The following is a 19,990-nucleotide window of genomic DNA, read 5'->3' on the forward strand; positions in this document are numbered from 1 at the left end:
ATCAAATAGATGATTCACAGATGGTGGGACAACAGACCTTGCACTCTTACACATTGATAAGTAAATAATACATGATCTAGGGCAGTGGTCCCCAACCTGCGGTCCGCAGCCTGGTGCCAGGCCGTGAAGGCCAGGGCGCCGGGCCGCGGTTCCCTCTCCCCGCCCCCCCCCCCCCGCAGTAAAAAACTTCCCCGGGCCGCAAGCTTGTGGCCCGGGAAGCTTCTTACTGTGGGAGGGGGGGAGAGGGAATCAGGGCCGTGCTGCACATCGCGCATGCATGGCCGGCCTGCACATGTGCACATGCGTGATGCGTGGCCGAAATCGTGCATGAGCGGCACTTTCGCGCATGCGCGAAAGTGCCACACATGAGCTATTCGGTCGCACATGTGCACATGTGCAGGCCGGCCACGCATGCGCGCTGTGCGGGCGGGGCAGTTGCCCCGCTGGTCCCCAGCCGGAAAAAGGTTGGGGACCACTGATCTAGGGTGTACATCTATATATACATACCCCCCAATACTTTCCCCATTTCTATAAGCTCTAAGTTGCATTAGACCTAGTAGGTGAAGTGGGGACATGTACATAGTGCTAGTACCTCATATAGCCCAATTTTCATTATGACAAGTCTGTGAACCAGTCTTATTTTATTGCATGTTCCTGATGTACATGCAATAAAAAGTTAACCCAAAGACAGACTTATTCTGGCAGGTCGTATTGATTCATTTAAGGTAATAGCTACTATTTGTTGTAACAAAAGGGTATTAACATTTGCATTGCTATAACTATCATACTATTGCTGAGTTTCTTCCCGTGGGTCAAGACCCACATGTGGGTTGTAGAGCTTTATTTAATGGGTCATGAGGCCCTACTTAGCCACTTTCCCCTGCCTTTTGGAAAGCCCTGCTGCTAGTGCACTTGTGTAGGAAGCAAAGACACCATGCCTCTCTTCACAAGCACACTGAGAAAAGCAGAAGGACATTGAGGGAAGGTCACTCAGTAGTAGACAGGATTATTACATTGCTTCAATGAGCTTGACTTATTCCTCTTTATGGTGCTCAGCTTAGGCTTTCTGTCCCTGTTTCTCTTGGTTTGCAGCCCACAGCCTTAGGCTTGATATCAGCAAGGTCATAATTCTGGCCCCCCTTGTGCCATGTGCTTGCAGCTCAGTGAGTCTCAGCTCTTGATGGCTGAAGACCACCAATTTAGATGATACGATTAATGGAAGCAGCCATGCAAATACATTTAGTTCTCTTCACAGAAGATGCACTGCAAGCTGCTAAGACAGCCATTTTTACTGGCTTTGTACAAAACCCTTCTGGGCATGAGTCCAGTTCCAAACAAAACACGTTTCAAATTGCGAATGGGAAAAGGAATTGAAAATACATTGCCATTCGATCTTCTAATTTTTTAAAAAATACATGCGTAATAAATACAACAGAAGGAAGGATATACAACACAGCTGACAAGGGACAGCTCCTCTAGTCAAGCAACCACACTGTTTTCAATCAAAACGCACATTTTCATTATGCCCGAAGCAATGAGTGTCACAGTGGCATAGTGAAAATAAAGGATTGGCACGATACGTTGCTGGATATCATGTACTAGCTTCCCACACAAAATAGACTTGGCCTGCAATCCTAAGAACAGTTTTCTGGGAGGTGGCTTCAATCAATATAATGAGACTTACTTCCAAGTAGACCCAGTTAGGATTGCCCCATTTGTGTGGTTTGGAACTAGCCACAGTGGTTGCTTGGCCACTGAAAAGAACTTTAAAAAAGGTTAAAACACAAAAGGTTACAAGACAGCGGTCTTGGAAGCGGGCAGAATATAGAATCATAGAGTTGGAAGGGGCCATGCAGGCCATCTAGTCCAACCCCCTGCTCAAAGCAGGATCAGCCCTAAGCACCCTACAGCATCCAAGAAAAATGGGCATCCAACCTTTGCTTGAAGACTGCCAGTGAGAGGGAGCTCACCACCTCCTTAGGCAGCCTATTCCACTGCTGAACTACTCTGACTGAAAAAATTTTTTCCTGATATCTAGCCTATATCGTTGTACTTGTAGTTTAAACCCATTACTGCGTGTCCTCTCCTCTGCAGCCAACAGAAACAGCATCCTGCCCTCCTCCAAGTGACAACCTTTCAAATACTTAAAGAGGGCTATCATGTCCCCTCTCAACCTCCTTTTCTCCAGGCTGAACATTCCCAAGTCCCTCAACCTATCTTCATAGGGCTTGGTCCGTTGGCCCCAGATCATCTTCTTCGCTCTCCTCTGTACCCTTTCAATTTTATCTACGTCCTTCTTGAAGTGAGGCCTCCAGAACTGCACACAGTACTCCAGGTGTGGTCTGATCAGTGCCGTATACAATGGGACTATGACATCTTGTGATTTTGATGACAAGTTATTAGAAATGCAGTAACACTAAGAGGAAAGCCAAGTGTCAAAGAATTGAGGCTTTTGAACTCTGGTGCGGGAGAAGACTTTTGCGAGTCCCTTGGACTGCAAGGCACAAAAACGGTCAGTCCTAGAGAAGATCAGCCCTGTGTTCCTTAGAAGGCCAGATCCTGAAGATGAAACTCAAATACTTTGGCCACCTCATGAGAAGGAAGGACTCCCTGGAGAAGAGCCTAATGCTGGGAGCGATTGAGGGCAAAAGAAGAAGGGGACAACAGAGAATGAGGTGGCGGGATGGAGTCACTGAAGCAGTCGGTGTGAACTTAAATGGACTCAATGGAATTGTAGAGGACAGGAAGGCCTGGAGGATCATTGTCCATGGGATCGCAATGGGTCAGACATGATTTCGCACCTAACAACAACAAAACAGTAAGAGGAAAGTTGGGATAGAAAGCAATGGGAAGCCATATGTGTTAGCAGAACCTGCTTGTCCTTGTGCTGAGCTGAAAAGAATTAGAGAGCCAAACAACTAATGTCAGAATTTCACATCTTTTCCCAATAAGTTTGCGGTTTTATGAAAAGTACCATTCTCAGTTTGATACAATGGAAATAGAAATACCTCATTTGCAGTTCCATCTTAAGCAGAGTTACACTTTAAGTCCCACCATTACAGGGAGACAACCAGCCAGCTCCATGTTCAGCCAGTCTGAAAGCTGAGGTTTTCTTATTGATAAAAGACAGTATGTCTGAACAAAGATATATTTACATTTGTCTGAACATGCACATAATATCCGATGAACACAGATGATTGTTCTGACAGGGTTGTTTTACATTTTGCAAGAGTAGTAGTTCTTAAGCTTCAATTTGCTGTTGTCCACCAACTAGGCAATATTATCATCAGACATCCAGTGGTCCATTAGATGAAGGTGCTGGTGGGCTTTCCCTTCTCTCCTGCAGCCAGTTTAAGAAAGTAGATTCCCAAAGTCACATATGTAGGTCAATGGGCTGCATTGTTAAAGGGAAAAGTAATCTCCCTAATTCATTGAGGAGATGCTGGTGAAGAAACTGGATGGACAATGGCAAGGGTACTGCTGGTGCAGATCAGGGCCCTGTCAGAACTAAAACAGTTCTGCAGGGCCTGCAAAATAGAGCTCTTCCACCAGGCTTTCGGTCAAGGCCAATGGAGCCATCCCCCCAGTCAAAGCCCGGAGACCCCTCCCACCACCAACTACATCTCACAGACATGTGTGCCAAGCCACAGCGCTGAAATAAGATCAGATAGCAAATAGTGAAATCAGAATGTTAATTAAATGTTGAATGCTGATGTTGAAGGTTGAACATTTTATATTTATGTACTATCAGAGGTATTATGCGTTCTCAATTATTATACATTCAAAATGATGACATTCCTTATACTGCACTACAATTTGCAATGTTAACTGTCCTGAGCTGCAGAGGATAGTATATAAATATAATAAAAGAAATAAAACTTGAAGCTAGACTGATCAGCTCTGGCATAGAGTTCACATTAGAACCTATTCCATGTTGGTAATGGTAGTGAAAACGTAATATTTCTCCACCATCATTGCATCTGCACATATTCAGCCAGTTGAACTGTTTGGTACACATCTGCTCATGCAGAATGTGGCAACATGAGCCCTTACTGGGACACAATGAACAGCACATATCTGACTGGTGCTCTCCCAGCTGTACTGACTCCAGATTGAGGACAGGATCAGATTCAAGGTTTTCATTTTGACTTTCAAAGCATTAACAGTTTGGGCCTGTCACATAAAACAGAGTTGAGGCCTCTGAATAACATCTATAAAATTTATTGGCCTCTCATCGAACCCTATTTAACTTTATTTTACCCCAATTTGCATTCTTTGGGTTTATTTATGCTGCCTATTTTACCCTTCCCTTTTTGTCAATTATATGGCGCTGGGGAAACTAGTTTTAAATTTGTATGTTTTTAAAATGTTGCAATCCACCCTGAGCCTCCAGGGAAGGGTAGAATAGAAGTACAAAAATAAATAACAGTACCACAGGATAGCCATGACGGACAAATTCTGACCTGGCACGATGTAAAGGAGAGAAAAAATATTCTGTTATTCCGAATTAACTGTAGGATGACAAAAACTCAAAGAGGAAAACTTGAGATCACAGCCAGAAAGTAAAACTATGCACCACTAACTGTGCTTGCTAGTAATGAGTCTTCCTCTTGCAGTGGAGAAAAAGAACTGAGGAAAAGTGGCATCCCACCCTTGGAACACATGATACAGCTGATGGGAAAACCGGCACATGTGCAGTTCCTGCCAGGCAGAACGTCCCTCTTTGGAACTTTTAAGCTAATAAAAAATTATCAGCAGCCCTGCACAAGCACTGTCCCAAAGGAGGCTAGTAGATGAAATATTATTGTATGTGCATGTTTGATGGGGTGGTACAAAGAACATGCAGCAGTCATGTTTCCCTTTTGATTGATGGGCAATCTCAATGTGGCTTGCTATTAAACATAGAATACCACTTTGTCTGGAAGACGGAGAAAGGGAATACGTTCCCCATGCAGCTTTGCGCCTGTTCAGCGTACTTGTGTTTCCAAACATAGGTCTACTCAACATCTTTGGTCCTTAAGACAATAAAGTACAATATCAAATACAATAATATTTTGAAAAAGTATACTTTAAAGAGCATTACCAGGTTGTTGTACCAAGAATGAAATGAAGACACAAGTAGCACTTTGTACATAGGCAAGTTTATTTTTTTTTTCATGAATATATTGAAACATGTACATAATTCCAAAAACGTAAGCCCTTGCTGGTTTTAAAATCCAAATTTGCACATAAACATTTCAGCAAACTCCAAGACTTAAGACAGTATGTATATCTTCCTTACACAACACATGGTACAGTTTGTTTCTTTCTGAAGTTGATACAACTCATTCAGGACAAATAAAGAAGGTAAATTAAAAAGTTGTAAAACGTGCACTTTCGTTAACATTTATGTAAATACTTGCCAATAAGTAAATAATATTAAAATGCCTTGGTTTATTTAGGAATTGATGGATAGCAGTTTCAACTGTAACAAGAATAAAAGGATCCAAGAAATATTAATGCAGCTTAACCTATATACAGCCACAAGGGAAAAATACAGGCATATTTTTTCATTAAATAATTGCAAAGGAGTTCTAAAATCCACATTACACAATAAGTTAACAAATTCTAGCCCAGCTAGAATGAACAATCCCAACTTCTTCTCATTATTGTTTATTTTTTTTTGCATATAAACCATATAAATATTACATTTCAGGAACTTTGAATAAAAGCCTTTAATGTATATATTAGATTTGCACGGAACAAAAAAACCTTTAGATACCCAGTAAGAATCTGTCAATTAATAATTATCATTAAAAAGCTGATATGTTACAGAGTTTGCATATTTAAAATAAGATATTCTACTATATTTCCCAAAACGTATATAGGGAGAAATCCTAAGCAGGACTACTCAGAAGTAAGTCCCATTTATTCAATGAAACTTACTCCCTGGAAAGTGTTCTTAGGATTACAGTCATAGTCGTCACAGATAAACAAATAGGTACAAAAGAAATAGACAATGGGGGGGGGGAAATGTCAGAAAAGTGTCAAAGCATAACAAGAAGCAAAGATAACAGAGGTCTTACTTGTTTAAACTACAGTTAATGTTGAAAAAAATCTATTTCCTTAAGTCAAAAAGTTATTTCTGTCAACAGGTCCCAGCCCTCTCAGTATTTTAAATATATGTTGTGCCTTTTCCTTCTGCTTTCTTTCCAAAAAGAATTTGCAGCCATCAGCAACACTCTTAATAGTCCAGGACATGTGAACAGCTAAGCTACTACTACAGCCTCAAGCTTAACACACTGTTGAACAGTCTTCTACTCCTATAGACAGTCATAACAAACCAAACCTAATACATTATGGAATTTCCCATGCTATGTTCTGATGAAAACCGAACAGTAATAAAATTATGTGAGCAGAGCAGATAGCTTCGGAATACCAACAACGAAAGGGAAAAATTAGGCTTATACCTTGACTTTAAATACCCTCCAACAGTGAAAATCCAGTAGCTCCTCATAACCTAACTTGCAAATGTTTTTTGTATGTGTTGTGCCATGCTGCTTACTTAAAATAGCCTGACAATTCATGCCTGTATAAGATTTCAGTTTACTGGCACATAGTGACGGCTATGTTCTGAGGTTCAAGAAAAGCACATATAAAAGTGCTGCTGGTCAGTTGTCAAATGGCAGGAGGAGATTGGTTCCCTCTGCTCAGTTCAGAAATCAACCGTGTCTCCACAGCTTCACAATACCAGGTTGTTTCTATCAGAGGCTGACAACCATTTATGTATTCTTACCATTTCCAAGCCATCCTTGATAGTAGGTCAGCCCTACAGGATGCTTTAATCAGATGTCTCTTACCAAGCCAATCTGTTATATACAAAGAAGAGTTGGTTTTTATACCCTGCTTTTCACTGCCCAAAGGAGTCTCAAAGCAGCCTACAATTGCCTTCCCCTCTTTTCCCCACAACAGACACCCAGTGAGGTAGATGAGGCTGAGACCGATTCCGCATGGCAGGGAATCAAACCTGGCTCACCAGATTAGAAGCTGCCAATCTTAACCACACCACCAAGCTAGCTCTAGGAGAGCCATGCTACTGTCATCAGATCAGGGTGTGTAAATAACTGCCTTAATATATATGGAATGGAGTTTACGCCTGATACGATGTAGTCATCTTACAAATAAGTCACACAAGTTTTAAAAGGAACCATGATGAAAAATGAACCATCATGATACCATATTATAATTCAAACTCATTATTTTTCCTAGACTGTTTCATTAAATTAATACAGTAAGGAATGTCTCCTAGTTTGCATTTATTGTTTATAAAATAAGTAAAATACTGTCTCCTAGATATTTAGGAAGACACAAAGAACCTTCATTAATGAAGAATATTTGGAAGGCCACTGACTAATTCTGTGGTAATTAGAACAACCCTAGACACGCTAGCCTGATATAGTCAGATCTTGGAAGCTAAGTGGAGTCAGCCCTTGTTAGTATTTGGATGGGATACCACCAAAGAATATCAGGGTCGATGCAGAGGCAGGCAATGGCAAATCACCCACAAAGGTCTCTTGTACTGAAAACCCTACAGCAGGGGTAGTCAAACTGCGGCCCTCCAGATGTCCATGGACTACAATTCCCAGGAGCCCCTGCCAGCAAATGCTGGCAGGGGCTCCTGGGAATTGTAGTCCATGGACATCTGGAGGGCCGCAGTTTGACTACCCCTGCCCTACAGGGTTGCCACAAATCAGCTGCATCTTGACAGCGAGAGAGAGAGAGAGAGAGAGAGAGAGAGAGAGAGAGAGAGAAAATCCTAGTCTTCTCAGAAATAGAGAAGTAATAATTTAGTAAAGTTTCAGAAGGAATTTGTTAAGAAAGATTTTTAAAAATCTCATTTAGACTCTAGAGAAAAATATTGTGTATCATCAAAATTGTGCTTTCTCACATCACAGTTACTTAAGAAAAATATATTTAGAAATGTAAAGACACTTGCTTTGTGCAATCATCAAAAATAAGTGAAATATATTAGGCCTTTCTCAGGAATTATAGATGCCTTTTCATTCTTATATTTAAAATTTACCAAATAAATATACAGATTATATAAATCTCACTCCGCTGTTCCACTACCCAATTTGTGCAGGCAGGACCTATAACACATACTCAATTCAACAGTCCAAGATTCTGGAGCCATTCTGTAGGGATGGCCTTACTTCATTTTGGAGGAAAAGAAAAAAAAATGAAATGAGACAAAATTTAAGCAAAATCTATATAATAGTATTTGATGCCATGCACATTTTTCTTTCAAATTAACAGTCACATCAACAACTTCAGGGAACAATGAAAAAAATAAGGAAAGTTCTTATATTCTGCATTTGAATACATACATATTAAGTAGGCCACAATTATATTTAATATCTTTTTTTTCAAATTAGAAATCTATATTTTGGATCCACCTGAAAAAACCACTGACCTCTAGATGAGGCTACATATTTCCTCAATGTCATAAAAAGCATACTGCGATATAAATGTGCACCCGGAACCATGTCAGCCATGTGCTGAAGCCTTTAAGAAATAGCTTTCCATTTTTGGGGAGGGCAAGTATACTTTATTCTTTAAAGGGCTACTGAAATGGGTATGTACCAAGTTACATACAAAACAAAAAAATCATTGATGAAAAAATGGAAAAGGATAGATTTTGAAACATTTCTATTCTGGGAAAATATCAAATTTACAGCATCCTCAGTAAAACACTTGTATGTTCATTCCTAGTCAAAACAAAGTACAGTATTTGCTGGCATATAAGACTACTTTCCCCCCCTGAAAAACATGCCTCCAAGTGGGGGGGTTGTCTTATACGCCGGGTGCACTTCAGTTGGGATAGACATAGCTGCCCATAGTGGCCCATAGTACTGTAATGTAATGTAACAAACTCTATATTTTGAGTGGAAATGTTGGGGGGTTGTCTTATACGCCCAGTCGTCTTATACGCCGGCAAATACGGTATATCATTTGGCCAAATATATATAACTTAGACATCCCAAAGGCTTTTGATAAAGTTCATAAAAAACGCAAGAATAAAGCTTAGTTGTCATGTGAAAAGAGGATGAGTTCTCCTGCGGATTAAAGGTTGGTTAAGAGGCAGGAAGAAGAGAATACAAATAAAGGGACATTCTTGTAATGTAGGCTAGTAAGTAGTGGGGTTGCACAAGGATTAGTATTGGGACCAGTGCTATTTAATCTGTCAATCAATGAATAGGAACTGGGGGTGACCAGTGCAGTTTGCAGCCTGGTCTGCAGACAATACAAATGTATTAAAAATAAACAAACCAAGGTGGATTGTGAAGAGGTACAAGGGGATCTCTCTAAATTGGTTGAGCGGGCAGCAACATAGCAAATGAGGTTAAGTATGGTCAGAATAAAGTGATATGCATTAGGGAAAGGTCCTAATTTAAAATATATGCTTACTAGGGTCTGTACAGGTTGAATTATTGGGAAAAGGACTGGAAATCAAAAGAACCAATATTGTAAAGCCCCTGTATAAAGGTATGGTAAAGCCTCATTTCATTCTTTCTCAAAAAGGATGTTGCTGAGCCAGACACAGTACAAAGAAGGGCAACCAAGGCTATTAGAGGACTGAAGCACCTTTCCAGTGAGAAAAGCCTGGAGAGCATGGGACTTTGCAGACCAGAAAGAATCTAGTTAAGGAGAAATATGATAGAATTTTATAAAACAGTACATGGAATGAAGAAAGTGGATAGAGAGAGTGTTTGCTCTGTCTCCTATTAGTACTAGCACTTGGGGGCACCCAATGAAATTGTTGAGAAACACAAACAAAAGGCAATACTTCTTTACTCAATGCAATTCACTAACTGTGAAGGCAGTGACAGCTACAAGCATAGATAACATCAGAAGGTTCAACAGTCTCATGGCAAAGAGGTCAATCAATTGCTACCCATCATGGTAAGTTAGTATATAGTACCTGAAAGAGATCCAAACATCATCTCTCAGGGTGGATTTCGGTTATACACAAAAGCAGAAAAAGGCCACACCAAGTCCAACAAAGAAAACAGAAAAAACAATTGGTTCTTGTAGGAAAAAATCGTTAATATTTATGAACCCCCCAACTTATTTGACCTCATACTTTTTCAGGGCGATATCATTTCAGATTCTCAGTAGAAAGTTTTTAAGATCTATTTTTCACGTTTCAAGGCTATTTCAAATGTCACAGTTCACCTTGAAGTAGGCTTTGTCTTGGTAGAGGCAAGAATGTGGATTATGGCCTTTTATTATTAGCTAAAATTAATGCATTTATCAACTGGGCAGAGAAATTTTGTTTTAGTTATTATGGATTTACCAAACAGTTTTTTCAGGCACTACAACCAAATTAAATCTGTCCTACAACAAAGAATATTAGATGTAGAAAGGCAGATTTACATAAGCAGAATTAAGAACCCTATATTTGATCTAAGTACCCTCAATAGGACAACACTGATGTAATATATGAAATTTTTAGAAAATTTTAACTATAGGAGAATTTTGACTCTTTTAAGGTACTCTCTGCAGTTCTTGAGGCTAAATTTACTGGATCCTTCCAGAAAAACTACATGTAGACCGGGAAACCTAGAATCTTCAGAACATGCTTTCTTTGACTACATGCTCTACCATAATATCAGAGGTTCTTATTAATCCCATTCTTGCTTCTTATCTTGGTTGAAATAGAAGGACCTTTCTTCCAATTACATTAGCTGATAAGAATCAGAAGCTGACATGGAAGTTGCCAAGTATTGATAGCTGGGCTATCGAATTAGGGAACACAGAATCACGCCTAATTTAATTACTCTTAAATACGCAGTAATAATTTTATATGTATGCTTTAACCTAACTTGGAATATTTTGTATTAACTGCTAATGTTGTAATCCAGATTGTATTCCATAGTCTATTTTGTTTTATACAGAATTGGGTCAATTACTGTGTATGTTACTTGATTTGGTTAATGACCATAATGATAAACTTACAAAACCCTTTTTTAAAAAGCCAGAGAAGACATAAGTGTGCTGATGCAATGCCATCGTACTAGTCCCTGTCCCCCAATTTCTCCCACAGGTCGCCAGCTGCAGTCTGGCAAGCCCATCACCTGAAATAAAATAGAATACATTTTATGGTTACTGCAACAATGCTGACCTCAGCACTATACACAAACTTTTATTTTGTGCTTTTGTCACTAGTACAATTAGTACTATGTCCTAAGCTAAATATAATTTAACACAATCAAAATTCAAATATTTGCAAAAACACAAGTATCTTGTCTTATTTTAATGACCTACCTAGAAAGTCAGTATTCCTGGCTGTTGTGATATATAACTATAGGGTTCCTATTTCAAGACACAACAGAATTTCCTGAAAAGCGCAACCAAGTTGGCAGAAATAGGCTGCACAGTTTAACTGCTCTTCAGTGTGCTTCCAAACAAAAATCCTTATGCAAAAAAAGGGTTTATGTATAGAAGTATAATCAAAACAAAAATCTCTAAAGTACTATGAATAGTTAGTTCTTGGATGGTATGTTATGTACAACAACGTAATAATCTTTTTTTTAACCGCCCTTTCAATACTGCTCAGAGCGGGTAACAATATTAATAAAACTACTATATACAAAATGTTAAGAGAGTATAGGTCTACATGCCCCCAACTAATGTTTCCAGATTGGGAGTTTTGGCATCAGGAGCTGATCTTTCTATTTCCCCAGTGGTGGTGAGGCCAGCATTTATGGATGGCTGTTATGTTATGTTAGGCCCCAACAATAAGCCTGGCGGAATAACTCAGTTTTACAGGCCCTGTGGATCTGGAGACAGAAAATAAAGAGGAAAGTTGACACAATGAACTATGACGAGCACATGCCAAACCTTATTCAGGCACATTGCAGCCACCCTTCCTGTTGAGCAGCATACCAGGAGGAAAATAATATGTGGGGTACAGGTGGATCTGTGTTTCTGCAGTGCTTTACCAGTTTCAAGGAGGCATGACGTTTTCATCTTTGCCAACCACATGTTCATCCGAACAATTCCCAGATGAGTTTCAGTTGGGACTCATTAAGTTGAACTGTGTAACCAGTAATCCATCACAAAATCTTCCTAAAAACTTTATTCAGGGAAGAAGAGAAAAGTCTTTATAACCTGTTTTTCTCTACTTTAAGGAGTCTCAAAGCAGCTTTGCCTTTCCTTCCTCTCTTCACAAGTACCTTGTGAGGTAGGTAGGTCTGACAAAGTTCTAAGAGAACGGTTCACCAGTCCAAGACCACCCAGCAGATTTCATGAAGAATGGGGAATCAAACCCGATTCTCTAGGCCCACTGATCTCAATCACTATGCCACACTGGCGTGGGTAAAACATATGTAAGACTAATTAAGGGTTCTCTCTTATTCGTATGGCTGGGACAGACCACTGCCAGGTTATTATCATCCACGAAATGTGCAGTCTTCCTAAACTAATATGTCTCACTGAATGTTTAACATACCTTGTAGTTATAGACCCTAAAATTCACAGGTAAAGTATAAGGCTACAGTGGCATATATTTATACATAAAGGACTGATCTTACCATTAATTTATACATTATAAAAATATATTACTTATTTTTCAGATATTCTTTATATTTAAGATATTCATGAATATTTAACTCTAGTATTTTAGATATTTAAAATATTAAAACAATACATACCTAATTTCTTAAAGATCTAACATGTCCTAAAATTATATTTTGATACTAGAAAATAATTTAGCCTGCAGAACATATTTAAATATACCTATCAATAAACAAGAATTTTGAAATTGTTAAACATATCACCACCACTGTTATAAAATCTTACTTATTAGTCAATAATGCCTCAATAAAAGCCTACATTTATTAGACAGTCAGGGACCATAGCTCAATTAAAATAATATCTCACCTTCTCTATTTGTATTCCTTTTCCCTTCTCTTTTAGCACAGTACTTTGAGAATGTAAACCTACAATCAGGGCATTTCTTTTCATAACAATTACAGGTTTTTTTTTAATATGGTGGCAAGCTGTTTCCGAGCTTTATAAATAATAAATTAGTAACATCTCAGGTAGTGGGGAAAGTTGCTCCTAGTCATAACAAACTGTATCCAGCTAAATACTGGACCAGATGAGTATAAATTCCTATGTAAGTAAACTCATATATAAGTAAATCAAATCCAATTTTAGTTCAATGGCATATACTGCCTAATTAGCTGTGGTTCATAAAACAAATATTAAGCAATGAAAGAAACATTTGTAGGAGAAAGATTCCACATCACAAGTTTCAGCACCGAACAGCATTAGCCTACTTGTTGCTGTGGAACTTACTAAAATGAACAACTGTAAGAAAAAATTAGCAGAACAAATTAATATTTATTAACATTTATCTCAGCATAACAGCAAGGGAATCAAAGACTATAAACATGCTGTTGCTTTTGCACTTATGCAGAACAGGAATTTTAATGGTTAAACTTTTCGTTTTGACAGAAAAAATGTCACTAACCATGTCAAACACCATAAAAGTTTTGCTATATGGTATTCAAGGGAAATGGGGGGGGTGCTGTTTAATCAACTGTGCTGATATTCAAATCACACTGCTCTGTCCTGCCCACTGTCCAGAGGAATCCATAGCAACCAAACTGTTACCACATTGGGAATGCTATCGGTACACCCACAACCTTGCAGGATCCTACTCTTCCTTCCAAAGCATTCCTATGAAGCAAGTAGAAAAAATGGGACAGCTCAAGGCAGGCTAAAGAGTCACCTGAGAATGACATCAGCTGGCAGTGCTTGCTGTCAAAACCCAGCAATGGCTGGATGCATCATATTGGCTTATTGGAGAGATGTGAGTTGGGTGCATGTATGTCCAAGTTCCAGAGGTATGATAGCTGAGTGGAAAAAGCTTGCCCTCTAAGCAATGGCAGTTAGCTAATTATTTTGGATCGCCAAAGCCAGGTAACAGTGCTTTTACTGTATCACATTCTGAAGTTCTCTCATGCTATCTTAGTACATTTTAATCCATCATTACTCCAAAAAGGCTGGGACAGTGTAAATATGTCTACTTTTCTCCAGCTTATTCTTACAACAACCCTGTGAGATAGGTTAGGCTGAGTGTGTGTGACTGGCCCAAAGCCATCCACTGAGCATCAAGCATGAGTAGGCATTTGAGTACACTTCCTTAAGGTTCCAGGACTATATCATGCTGGCTCATGGGTTCACTCTATTCTATTGGTGTCCTGTCTATCCTTCAGTGTTTCTATGTATACCGAGGAAAAAAACGTTTTTCTTAAATGCATGCTCCAGAGTATTCAGCAGCATCCTTTAACTACATGTGTCTTTATGAGTTTCTCTTTTTAGATATAACTGGCATTTTTTCTCACCACTGCTACAATCTCATGATATGTATATGGAGATGAAGGAGCTTGAATCGGACAGCTGGAATTATATATTGTATCTATATAAAATCTTGGAAGTTATCTCAATGGTTTCTGTTTGTTTTTTAAACTACAACTATATTAAAATTGAAAGTTTAAGGGGCAAGGTTACAAGTTACAGTAGTTCCACGAGCGGAACTAAGATGTTATTTGGCCCTAAAAACAATGTCAACAGGAAACCTTGTATGGCTAAGGCAGTGGAACCTATGAATGAGGCATTTATATTCTTACGTACATGCTATTTTCCCAGTCAAGAATGTTACTTCCCACTGCTTTAAGTCCCAGCTAGTGGGGGTGGGGATCACAGGCATATTGCACAAATCCCTCCCCCCCCCCCAATGGTTGGCAGCATTGGAGGGCAGGATTTTTTAAAACCAGAGAAATGGTGGGCGGGGGATTTAATACCAAATAGTGTCACAATCCCAGCCAATTCATATTGAGCCCTGCCACAACCACTTTTTAGAGTCACATTACACAACTGGAATTCTATTCTCTGAACTCTAGCACCTCAAGTAGTCATGACCATACTCTATATCCACGTGCTTCTATCAAAGAACCTCTGTACCCCAGTAGTACAAAAATAGTTCTGTAAGCATTCATAATAGCTGCCTCTGGAAAAGAACTATGGAAATATAAACACATTCCATTTTCCTGAGAAATCTTAGCGAATAGTTGCTTTATGTATTTTATATAGGTCGACCAAATATTATAAAAACTAATTATTTTAGATTCCTTGTCCAAATATCAAATTATATAGGTCAACCAAATATTATAAAAACTAATTATTTTAGATTCCTTGTCCCTTTAGGGAAAATCAAACTAAATGATATAATTTATTTTGATTTTTCCTAAAGGGACACGGAATATAAAATAATTAGTTTAAATTTGGAGTTTGCTATACGGGGGTGGTTATATTATAGTTTAATCTACTAAACCACTGAGATTTTATACTTTTGTTCATGTTACATTTTAGAATGGACAGAACATGGCAAAACACCTGATTGTATTTACCCTACACTGAAGAACTATAGCTCAATTCTATGTGGATATGTGCATAATTATGACAAATATATTTATCACAGGGGAAAAAATTCATTATATGGATGTCATATCCCAAAATACTAGAAAGTGAATCAGAATTAGATGCTGGCATAGTTTTGTCTTTCTTAACAACTATTATCAGTCAGTTAAATGATAAAAATATAAAGATTGGGATGATGTAGACACCTGGAAATGAAGCATTTTCATCCAGTTTAAAGTTTTGTTCCCACAGATCAAAATCGCCATTTAAGTAGTTTGTATCACTAGTTATTATGAAAGTTATGAAATACAAATGTTGGCAAGGCATTCAGCACCAAAGCCTTACTGCAAATCTATCATAAGAGTAGAGGTTATCTCCCTAATTTAGAAATAAATAATGAATGCAAACTTCCATCTGGTCCACAAGTCCATAGGCCTAATTTTTAAGTTTTTAAACACAGTGTGGAAGCCAAGGCACATCTGGTAGACAAGCTATCAATTATGAACAATATGGAATTATTATTTAAATATGAAAAAGCACATAATAGGATCCCAAATTATTAAATCACTGTTGCAACCTCAGGAATCAAATCAATTAAGGCTGCAATTATATGCTCATTTGCTAGGGAGCAAGCCTGAAATAACTCAGCAGAGGTAACTTCTGAGTAGATATGCATTACAATGGCATTGCACATTTTGTGTCCAATAACAAGCATTCTGTTTCCTGCCATCACATTTTCAAGGTCAACTCTGAAAGCAAGAGGGCTCAATTACACTATTCCCCTTAATGAAAACTGGATTTAAAGGATCCCATCAAGTACCTGATGAGCCACATAAAAAGTAGCTTTCAGGGATCTGCTGAAAATGCTGTTATTCAGATTACAAAAAACAGAACAAACATGCTGTGCTTCAAGGATTTTGTTCCCTTGGTTTCGGTTCACAAACCTGCATTCAATTTCTCAAACACAAATAACAGACGCAACAATGTAAACAAACCATTTATAGAACTAGCTAGAATAATAATATTTGCATAGGAGTTGGATTTAGGTTATTCTAAAATGCAACAACCTATTGGATTCTAGTCCTACAAATAGCTATGCATAAATTTTACTGTACACATGGCCCCACTGAATTCAAAACAGGACTATTCAACGCCACACGGCAAAACCAGAGAACGTGACCTGTAGAAGTGGTCTGCAAACAAGCCTCGAGCAGGGAGGCGTTAAAGAGGGAGAGCATCTGGGCAACCCTGGTTAAATAGCCACAGGATCGCCCTGCCCCTCCCACCTGCCACACAACTTCCACGAGGCAGGTGGGTGCATGTGGTTGCTGCGGGGGCCATGAAGGGGAGAGCCGGCTAAGCTGGCCACCCCACCTCTTTTTCGGCTGGATCCAGCCACAGCGGTAATCAACAGTACGCTGCCAAGTCAGCGGCCGCTCTTATGCTTCACAATTTAAGATACAACCAAAGATGCAACAGGAAGAGTTACATTTATGATTTCCAATATTACTACTACAGCAGGATATATCTTACTGCAGTAAAACACAGTGTATACTTGTGAAGCACAGTGTTTGATAGAAAGTCCCTTTAGTTTTCCCAGTGCATAATGGCTGAAAGTAAAGTCATGCCCAACGAAATAGAGGGCAACATCTCAGAAGTATTGCGTATAGGAATAAGAATACTAGTGAGAAAACAAAAGTGTAATATTGCAAGCCCAAATGGTATTATGAATTCATAATTTTCACAGAAATTACTAGAGCAGATTAAACAGCATCTCTGAGAAGCACCCTGTTGTTACTCATCAAGACTATATGCATATCAAGCCATGCAGCTGCTAAGGGTAGCATAAAGAATATCTGGATATTTTGCTACAACCACATAGCAACTTGTAAAATATATAGGGTATCAACACATGCATAACTTTGGGGCCCACAATGTAACTGGAATACAGAATTCCACTTCAGAACCTAATTTTATTTTAAAAACTAGGTATAACAGAAGAAAAATATGAATATAAATATTTTTTTCAGAAAATGCTTAAACACATTTTTAGTTCTGCATGATTAAGGAAATGGTAAGCTCATTTTAGAAATAAATCATTATTTTAAATTACCAAAGAAATCCTAAAATATTCTTTGAAAGCAGAACACCAAATGACAAAAGTAGAAGAATGCATAGTTTTCTGTATACCAGAAACCAACCCCCTGCACTGGTCAAATGTTATTTTTATGTCTTATGCATCCATTCTACATGCTAAAGAAGATCTTTGGATAGAGCTTGATTATTATCATGCATGTATCCTGTAGGAGTTATACAGGTGCTGAACAAGAAGAAGAAGAAGAGTTGGTTCTTATATGCCGCTTTTCTCTACGCAAAGGAGGCTCAAAGCGGCTTACATTCGCCTTCCCTTTCCTCTCCCCACAACAGACACTCTGTGAGGTGGGGGTGAGGCTGAAACAGGCCTGATATTACTGCTCGGTCAGAGCAGTTTTATTAGTGCCGTGGCGAGCCCAAGGTCACCCAGCTGGCTGCATGTGGGGGAGTGCAGAATCAAATCTAGCATGCCAGATTAGAAGTCCGCACTCCTAACCACTACACCAAAAAGGCTCTGACAAGTGGAAGGACATATATTTTTAAATCCTGATAGCATGTTTCAGCATGGCCCATTATGCACAGGGGGAATAGCGCACATTCAGGGTGGAATGGCAGCGACTAAAATCACCGATAACGCACGGCGCCGGCTGCAACCGGCCACAGATTCGGTGCATGCCGCCGAAAAAGCCACGTTAGCGAAACGCGGAAGAAAGCGCAGCTTCCGGGTGACTGGGACGCAACCAGAAGCGGCGCCGGGGTCACCGCGTGCATAATCGGTTACTCTGGGTTTTGCCGCCGTTGCGTCCCGTCCCGTGCATAAGTGGTTTGCTCCGCTTCTTCCCCCTCTGCGTTTTCCATGTGACCCAAAATCGCCGTTTCGGAGGCCGTGCATAATGGGCCCATCAGACACCTCAGCTTGTCACTTTTCTATTGTACGGAAATGGAACTTTGAAACCCATACAGCACTGCTTCCATTTCCTTAGTTTTGGGTTTCTTGCTGGCAACATACAAATATGTTTTGGAATACATAGTTCTGATCTGGATTCCAATGATACTCACAGCAGTTTAACATGCCCTATTATAGATCAGGATTGAACCAGAATGTTAAAAAAGAAACTTTAAAAAAAGGAAGCAAATATATGAACAAATGTATAGTTATTCCCCTGCTTTTCAATCAGAGAACTGGAAGATGGTCTCTGGAGTACTGCTGTCTGTGGGATTTGTTGGCTGCAGAGTCTTTGTAGGAGTAGTTTTACCGTGTGAATGCGAAGAAGAATGTGAACTTTCACTGGAACTGCTACGTGTTTCTGTACTTGTGCTCGTCTTTTTCATCTTCCTTCTTTTTGCAAGAGGTGCCTTGTCAACATTCTGAAGGCAAAAGCCTTCCCTCTTGTATTTGTTAAAGGCCTGTTTTAGAAATATAAATACAATTCTGAGTATTTAAATGAGAGTCAGTGTTCAGCTGTTTACAACGAAAATATTTTGCCTAAGCAATGGCATCACACATTCCAAAAAAAGTAAAAGATTACTAAATTCTCATGTTGCAGAAGACAAACCGGATCCAGATTTCACATTCTTGTAAAAAACAAACAAACGTAGAGCTGCAAACTCATTATACTTTAAAGATATGCCCCCCCCCAGGGGTGTGTACATGAAACAGATATTTTTAAAAGTTTCCTGCAATAGAATTGTCAGCAGGCTTTCTGAGCCACAAGTTACAAGACAGGCTTATTCATACTCCTTCCTTCAGCAGTTCTATAGCATTCAGACCTTTGGACACTTAACTGGTCCATATTTCAGATAAACAGATGTGGATAAATTTACTGAAGGAGGGAAGTATAAAGATAAATATAATAATTTTAAGAACACATGGAGAGGAAGAAACTAAGGAAGGCTTCAATAGAAAGTGGTACTGAAATACAAGGGAAACAATATGTCTATTCAATCTTTTTATTTCTATTGCATCTCTTTGTCCTCTGCCTAATGTAAATTCTGAATGTGTCAGATAGTGAACAATATTGTTTCTTATTACATAATATCTGCTTTAGCACCCTAAAAATCTATACAAACTTTTCACTATGTGTATAGATACTGTTTTCATCATTATAATATTAGGATAGTATGTATTTTATTATTTTCCATTGTCAATATGATTGATGCCCTCACAAAAGAGACCTCGGGTTCAAACTATGCAGAGAGGATTTTATAGGGGGAAAGGATTACCCCACAGAATGACTAAAGAATGATCGAAACCAGGACTGGGATCTGACATCTCTCCATTGTGGCTGTGGTACCAACAGTAGCTTCCAGTCTAACTGTTCAATTCCACTGCAACTCCTCTGCTCTACTGCTTCAGTAGCAAGTGCTGTGTGTTCAAGAAGTCCAAGGGGAGTGTGACAGAGAAGAGGGAGGAGCTAGGCAAACA

The 19,990-nt window shown here is 39.1% G+C and overlaps 1 protein-coding gene across 3 annotated transcripts in view; it reads right to left on the minus strand.

Annotated features, from left to right (window-relative positions):
* Nucleotides 1–7,695: 7,695 nt before the first annotated feature.
* RPS6KA5 (ribosomal protein S6 kinase A5) overlaps nucleotides 7,696–19,990 on the minus strand; it is a 61,634-nt gene continuing 49,339 nt past the window's right edge. For 2 of the 3 annotated variants that reach the window (XM_077323486.1, XM_077323484.1), the window contains exon 17: nucleotides 7,697–18,972. In XM_077323486.1, coding sequence (XP_077179601.1) covers nucleotides 18,736–18,972 — 237 coding nt within the window. In that variant the 3' untranslated portion in view covers nucleotides 7,697–18,735. Of the gene's footprint in view, nucleotides 18,973–19,990 lie in introns of all 3 variants that reach the window. The other variant, XM_077323485.1, reaches the window with a different exon arrangement.

This window comes from Paroedura picta, chromosome 2, assembly GCF_049243985.1.
Source record: "Paroedura picta isolate Pp20150507F chromosome 2, Ppicta_v3.0, whole genome shotgun sequence".
Taxonomy (NCBI): domain Eukaryota; kingdom Metazoa; phylum Chordata; class Lepidosauria; order Squamata; family Gekkonidae; genus Paroedura; species Paroedura picta.